General features: G+C 45.3%; 1 protein-coding gene across 1 annotated transcript; it reads left to right on the plus strand.

Moving 5' to 3' along the window:
* Positions 1–5,657, plus strand: LOC124016216 (Golgi SNAP receptor complex member 2-like). Its single transcript, XM_046331767.1, has 6 exons — positions 1–163; positions 838–902; positions 3,161–3,269; positions 3,912–4,044; positions 4,235–4,375; positions 5,489–5,657. The coding sequence occupies exons 1-6, from the start codon at positions 135–137 to the stop codon at positions 5,648–5,650; spliced, it is 639 nt and encodes a 212-aa protein (XP_046187723.1). The 5' UTR covers positions 1–134; the 3' UTR covers positions 5,651–5,657.
* The last annotated feature ends 2,368 nt before the right edge of the window (positions 5,658–8,025 follow it).

Here is an 8,025-nt window from a genome sequence, read left to right on the forward strand (position 1 = left end):
TCTTCTCAACTGATGACGTGTGCGTTGCACAAAACTCAACTTGTTTTCAGTTTCACAATAAAACCGGCTAAAGGTATTCTTCTATAGACCGAGGGTATTTTTTTGTGGATTGTGTCTAGAAACATAAAAGGAAAATGGAGACATTGTACCATCAAACAAATAAGTGAGTGTTTCTGTTCTCTTTCAAAAAAAGAAGACATCTAACGTAGCTCACTTGACTTATGATATACCGCGTTACTGTAACTAGCTGGCTAGCTAACAGCATTTCATGACAAAAGATAGTTTTAACTAACCCCTTCCATTAGTGGTCATGATGTCAACAGGAAACTAGCTAACCAACCAGCTAATAGATAGCCATATATCCATGACCAACAATATTTAACTATCACCACTGTAACGGTACGCCGCTTTCAGATCAACTGGGAACTCAGAAATCTTTGACTTCAGTGCATTCAAGAATATTAGGAACTCGGGGAAAAAAAACTAGATCTGACTGGGAAACATCGTTTTGAACGGGCATCCAACTCTGAATTCCAAGTCGGAAACTCGAGCATCTTTTAGAGTTCTGATTTTCTGACCTAGCGATCAATGACGTCATGATCTTACCTTGTTTCGCCCCCCAAACCCGAGTTCCCAGTAGTCTTGAAAGCACCATTAATTCACTGTCTGTAGTTTACGTATCTAGCGTGTGTATTAAATTGCCACATACCATTATCTAGTTCCTTATCTATTCAATAGACCCTTATCTAATATTACGCTTCCATATAGACCTCTGTTTAAGATTTACGGTAGCCTAGGAATAATTATATATCTTTGCTCTCTCTCCTCTTTGATCAGGCAAATCCAGGAGGTACAGTCGCTCATGGGACGCCTGGAGAACACAGATCGTCAGTCTGTCCACTGTGAGTTCACTCTTTCTAAATAATGTATCTTCTGCATTCAATGAAGAATGTTGCAAGTGTCAACCTCGCAGAAATGTTCCATATGCACAAAAAGTTCAAAAATGTGTTTACATCGCTGTTAGTAAGTATTTCTCCGTTGTCAAGATAATCGACAAATGTGGCATATCAAAAGCTGATTAAACAGCATGGTCATTACACAGGTGCAACTTGTGCTGGGGACAATAAAAGGTCACTCTAAATGTGCAGTTTTGTCACACATCACAATGCCACAGAAGTCTCAAGTTTTGAGGGAGTGTGCAATTGGCATGCTGGCTGCAGGACTCTCCAACAGAGCTGTTGCCAGATAATTTAATGTTTATTTCTCTACAATAAGCCGCCTCCAACGTCGTTTACAGAATTTGGCAGTAAGTCCAACTGGCCTCACAACCGCAGACCACATGTAACCAGGCCAGCCAAGGACCTTCACATCTGGCTTCTTCACCTGCAGGATTGTCTGAACCCTGCCACCCAGACAGCTGATGAAACTATGGGTTTGCACAACCGCAGAATTTCTGCACAAGCTGTCAGAAACCGTATCAGGGAAGCTCATCTGTGTGCTTCAGTGGGCAAATGCTCACCTTCTATGGCCACTGGCATGCTGGAGAAGTCTGCTCTTCACAGATTAATACCGGTTTCAGCTGTACTGGGCAGATTGCAGAAGGTGTGTTGGTGAGAGGTTTGCTGATGTCTACGTTGTGAAAAGAGTGCCCCATGGTAGGGCTAGAGTAAGGGAAGGCATGTGCTCATTATCCGTAGCTTAATTTCATTTTATTGATGGAAATTTGAATGCACACTGTGATGAGTTTCTGAGACTCATTGTCGTGCCATTCAACCCCGCCATCACCTCATGTTTCAGCATGATAATGCACAACCCCATGCCGCAAGGATCTGTTCACATTTCCTGGAAGCTGAAAATGTCCCAGTTCTTCCATGGCCTGCATACTCACCCGACACGTCACCCATTGAGCATGTGTGGGATGCTCTGGATCGGCGTGTACGACAGCGCGTTCCAGTTCCCGCCAATATCCAGCAACGTCACACAGCCATTGAAGAGGAGTGGGACAACATTCCCACAGGCCACAATCAACAGCCTGATCAACTCTGTCTTTGCTCTGCATGAAGAAAATGGTGGCCAGCTACTGACTGGTTTTATGATACCTTTTTTAAAGGTATCTGTGACCAACAGATGCATATTTATATTCCCAGTCATGCGAAATCCATAGATGAGGGCCTAATTTATTTATTTCAATTGACTGATTTCCTTACATGAACTGTAACTCAGTAAAATATTTGAAATTGTTGCGTTTTTATATTTTTGTTAATTATACATTTGGAATTTACAACTAGGCAGTATTTACATCTGTTCCCCTTCTCCGGTGTTGCGCTGCCCTTTGAGCCAAGCTGTACACTGCCCTTCCTACTGATTGTTTTGGGAGGTGAGCAGGGCGGGCAATGTTCTGTGAGTCAGGCTGGTGCCAGGGCAGGAACCATAGGGGTGGCAGCAGAGGGACGACCGGGAAGTCTTCTCTAAAGATAATGGTGGCGGCCAGTCGGCCGCCCAGTTGTGACAATGACATCATCTCGCATGTTAGAGGGTGGAAGGATGCAGCAGGCGTCCGAGCGAGGAGTCACTCAGTCAGGACAGGAGAGGGTGGGGGACAAGATGGTGCAAGTCCTTTTAAAGAGCAGATAAAAGCTTCCCACAAGCCTAGTGCTGTTGTCACCTTGGAATCAAATGCTATCTAGAATCTCAGCAGTGAAACGGGTGTAACCGTAGATATCCGACTTCAAATAAGAATCAGTGGCTGATTTGTCTTCATGAAGAGATGATGTACAAGGCCCTTTGTTTCAATGTGGATTAACTTCCTCCTTGAAGTTTGAGGAAGTAACATATTTGCTTTCATCTCTCTCTTGGATTCACCTGAAACCACGGGGCTATATTCCATGGTAACATGGCATAAGGAAATCTTGTCTGATTTATTAGAATGAACATAACTTAAAATTTTTATTTTGTATAAGATTGGCCTATTTGGGGAGTGAAACAACTGTTCAGGGTGTTTTTAATAGTTTGTGTGTGTGTGTGTGTGTGTGTGTGTGTGTGTGTGTGTGTGTGTGTGTGTGTGTGTGTGTGTGTGTGTGTGTGTGTGTGTGTGTGTGTGTGTGTGTGTGTGTGTGTGTGTGTGTGTGTGTGTGTGTGTGTGTGTGCGCTCTCTCTCCAGTGTTGGAGAACGATCTGCAGGCCAGAATCGACCAGATCTTCAGCCATTTGGAACGTCTGGAAATCCTGGCTGGCAAAGAACCGCCAAACCGCCGTCAGAACGTCAAACTGTGAGTACACAAACTGCATCGGTGACCCAAATACACCAGAGGTGGCGTGGCGATGAATGTTTCATAAAGATGGGTGGGTCCGGGACGAGGTCACAGCGAGATGAAACGGGCAGTGTGTTTCTCATCCCCTGTGGCGACGCGGCTCTGTGAAAACATTCCCTCGGCAGCCCCGTCATTCACCGGCATTCCTGCCGCGTTGGGCAAGGCGTCACTTCAGAGCCGGGTAAACAGGCCCCAGGGGACAAACTGCTGCGCCCCGTCCCACAGCTCTCCTCTGATCTCTGGACAGCTACAGTACGCTGGGGCCGCAGGGCTGAGCCACGAGCAGGTGATGCTCAGGAGGAGCGGGAGAGAGGGGTGGAGGGAGACAGGCCCTCGGGTGTTTCAGCCAGGTGGAGGAGTAAGTCAGATTTGGAAGAAGGGAGGCATGTTTACTTATCTTAGTGACGATAGAAAGCTTTTATTGAGAACGAGAAGACATCCATACGCAGATGTCATGAGTTAGTGAAGAAGGAGTGACTGAACCACAGTCCTGAAATGCTGGAGGCAAAGGCTGACTTTTTTCACCCTCTGAGATTTCCTCTGCCATTATTCGGCTGGGGGGTAAGAAGAATGTGGTCTCCGTCTGTGTCCCCTCCGCAGGCGGGTAGACCAGCTGAAGTATGATGTTCAGCACCTCCAGACGGCGCTGAGGAACTTCCAGCACCGTCGCTACTCACGAGAGACGCAGGACCGAGAGAGGGAGGAGCTCATGAGTCGTACCTTCACCACCAACGTCAGTAGTAGTGGCCCACTCGTCTCCCATGTAGCACTACAGTAATGTCTGCAGTCATGTAATGATAACCTAAAACATGCATACTAACTCTGCTTGACAGACCACAACTGGTGTAACATGGGCAATAAAACCTAAATACATTTATTAGGGGAACATTGTGTTGAGATGTTACCGGTATTGTCCCCTACAGGATGCAGACACCTCCATCCCCATAGACGAGACGTTGCAGTTAAACTCCAACCTGAACAACGCACACAGAGGCATGGACGACCTCCTGGGCAGCGGCAGCAGCATCCTCACCGGACTCCGGGACCAGAGGGACACGCTCAAGGTGTGTGTGTGTTTGCTCACATACGGGCCTTTCCCAACAATGCAGAGAGAAAAAAAATCTATAGAGAATGAATACACAATGAGTAACGATAACTTGGCTATATACACGGGGTACCAGTACCGAGTTGATGTGCAGGGGTACGATGCAATTGAGGTAGATATGTACATGTAGGTAGGGGTAAAGTGATGAGGCTACAGGATAGATAATAAGCACTAGCAGCAGCGTATGTGATGATTCGAAATAGTGCAAAATGCTGATAGTCCTGGTAGCTATTTGGTTAACTATTTAGCAGTCTTCTGGCTTGTTGGTAGAAGCTGTTCAGGGTCCTGTTGGTTCCAAACTTGGTGCATCGGTACCGCTTTCCGTACGGTAACAGAAATGTCTACCATTTGGGGGGCTGGAGTATTTGACAATTATCAGGGTCTTCCTCTGACACCGCCTGGAATAGAGGTCCTGGATGGCAGGGAGCTCAGCCCCAGTGATGTACTGGGCCGTACGCACTACCCTTTGTAGTGGATGCCAAGCAGTTGCCATACCAAGCGGTGATGCAGCAAGTCAAGATGCTCTCAATGGTGCAGCTATAGAACGTTTTGAGGATCTGTTTTTTTGTTGTTGACACTTTGCCAAGGTACACTGACCGTGACACAGCAAGGCAGGTCCCTGTATTCCCAAGACAAACCCTGGCTGACCCGGTTTCTGTCTCTGTAATGATGTGTGTAGTAGAAGTGTGTGCGTGTGTGGTGCTGGTTGTCAGCAGCAGGCTAAGTACATATTTCCAGGGAGGAGAAGAGATGGTGTTCCTGGTGGAGGTTGCTGTGGGCCTCCTGTTATCAGGGCGTCTGGTGATCAGATGGGCTGGCCGTGAGAAATGGCCGAGGGACAGACCGGGAGGACAGAATGGCTGGGTGCGGTTCCTCAGACAGCCTCTCCCTAATCAGTTGAATAGAGCTTTGTCATAACCAGGCTAAATGCAGGTTATGATACGACTGTATATACAGAATACCCATTAATAACTAACTTCAGCTTGTTCTTCAGGAAACAACAGCACAATCTATGGAACTTCAGCAGCTAAAGTTTGATGTCTTTTCTCTCCTCTGTCTTCCCTAAATCCAGGGGACCCACAAGAAGATGCTGGATGTGGCCAACATGCTGGGTCTGTCCAACACGGTGATGAGGCTGATCGAGAAGAGGGCCACCCAGGATAAGTTCGTCATGATTGGAGGGATGCTGCTCACCTGTGTGGTCATGTTCCTGGTGGTCAAGTACCTGGGCTGACCATGACCGCGCCGCAACCACAGTTTTGCGTTGGTCTTGGACATTTTTGCACAGTAAGCCCATAAGATACGTGACCGGTGATAAAATAGGCTCGTCTTCAAAGCGGAGAGTTCCCTGAAAGTAATGGTTCCGATCGGAAGGCGAGGAATTATCCCTCTTTTAATTTCCATAGGTTTTGCCACCCACTTCTATTTCAACCACTCTTTGTTTGCACCAGTAAAATGGGTGCTAAGCAAGACATACACCCCGAGTGTACAAAACATTAAGGACGCCTTCCTAATGTTGAGTTGCACCTTTGCCTTCAGAACAGCCTCAATTCATCAGGGCATGGACACTACAAGGTATTGAAAGCATTCCACAGGGATGCTGGCCCATGTTGATTCCTATGCTTCCCACAGTTGTCAAGCTGGCGAGATGTCCTTTGGGCGGTGGACCATTAGCGATACACACGGGAAACTGTTGAGTGTGAAAAGCCCAGCAGCGTTGCAGTTCGACACAAACCGGTGCGCCTGGCACCTACTACCATACCCTGTTCAAAGACACTTTTCTGTCTTGCCCATTCACCCTATGAATGGCACATACACAATCCATGTCTCAAGGCTTACATTTTTTTTAAACCCATATCCTCCATGTATAGTGCTTGAAGTGAATTTAGCAAGTGACATCAATAAGGGATAGCTTATAGCTTTCACCTGGTCGGTCTGTTATGGAAAGAGCAGGTGTCCTTAAAGTATAGACACTGAGTGCAAAACATTAATTTTACTTCAAACTGAACGTGGAACCTTGCAACCATAATTAAAGCTCACGGACACCTGCCGGTCATCCACCTGACAGCCTGTGTGAAGCTGTAGGTGGGTGAGGACATTTCAATATAATATATAATAATAATAATATATGCCATTTAGCAGACGCTTTATCCAAAGCGACTTACAGTCATGTGTGCATACATTCTACGTATGGGTGGTCCCGGGGATCGAATATGACTGGTCACCTTTTTTTTCAAACCAATTCTCCACTTGCTTGCCTTAGTCTCCCTATAATGAGTTCTCCACATTCTTGTGGATGGCATTCATTGTGGTTTCATCTAAACCATCTATTTGAAGCATAATTGTACTGTTTGCTGTCATTGTTCCCAAATGACGATGATTCTGGAAATGGATGAAAAGCTGATGTTTTTACCTTACCTCATCACACTGCCTATAGAATACTTATGCCAGATTAATCAATACATGTATTTAGTCCAGGGAGGAAGAGGGCAGTTAACAGGACCTGTGCCCAAGATACAGACCAATATTGAGAACAAAACGTGTTGTGAAACTATCTGAACAAAGTGTTTTGTCACACTTTCAAAATGTTAATTATCTGGACATTTTCTTGGCTCTAGTCTCACTATGTTAGTGCAACCAAGGTTCAAATTGTTATTCTCTGGAGATAATTTAAAACTTGTCTTAATCTGTCTCTGAAGTGTACATTATTGTCCATGTAATCTAGCAATTGAATTAGGTATGGGTCAAATCTAACAATGGACATTAAAGCATTGTTTAAATAAATCTCTCACTGATGTCAGAAACTGTCATATAATATGGAGTTTACATTTACAACAGTAAAACTATTGTTTGAAACAGGATTATTTTCAGGACTAGTACTTGATTGGGCCTAGTCTGGGGACCTATCCGGACTGTGCATAGGAACCCCTACCATCACATCAAACATGTTAGTGATTTAGCAGACACGCTATTCAGAGCCCCTGACAGTACTGAGTGCATACTTTTAGTTCAACTACAATCCTGGGAGACCACATGGAATGTTCCAGCAGGTAGATGAGAAACTATGGATGAAAAGTTTTACGCTGAAATGAGAAAGTCTGACTCCTGGTCTGGATGTACAGCTAGCTGTGAGACTCACATAAAACTGAGCCTGGGTCGCCATCTAGTGACAGCTCAGCATTCCATAACCAGAGGAGAGGCAAAGCAATGTAAAAATCCTCTAGCCTCATTAGCCTAGCAGACTTGTCCTCCATTCTAAAAGGCTTGCATGCAATATTCTGAGAATGAGAAATTCACTTCCCATTGCAGTTACAGAAGCCACAGTAAGTAAAGAACGCATGTCTGTGCTGGAATGTTACTATATGTAATCTGCCTATAATGTACCATACTGGCCATTTGCAGACTACTCTCTTCACCAGCCAAACAAAGTTAAAACAGACATGTAGCAACTCAAACTTTTTATTTTGCTGACGCATTATATTTAAAAAGACATACCATTGCTGCCACTACAAGGCAGTGCCATCACCCAATCCTCCCCATACAGGATAATAGTTCAGAAAATGCCTCTAAAGTATTCTTTGTCCATCTTCATTCCTTCAGTTCTTTTAT

Source organism: Oncorhynchus gorbuscha, linkage group LG26 (genome assembly GCF_021184085.1).
Source record: "Oncorhynchus gorbuscha isolate QuinsamMale2020 ecotype Even-year linkage group LG26, OgorEven_v1.0, whole genome shotgun sequence".
Taxonomy (NCBI): Eukaryota; Metazoa; Chordata; class Actinopteri; order Salmoniformes; family Salmonidae; genus Oncorhynchus; species Oncorhynchus gorbuscha.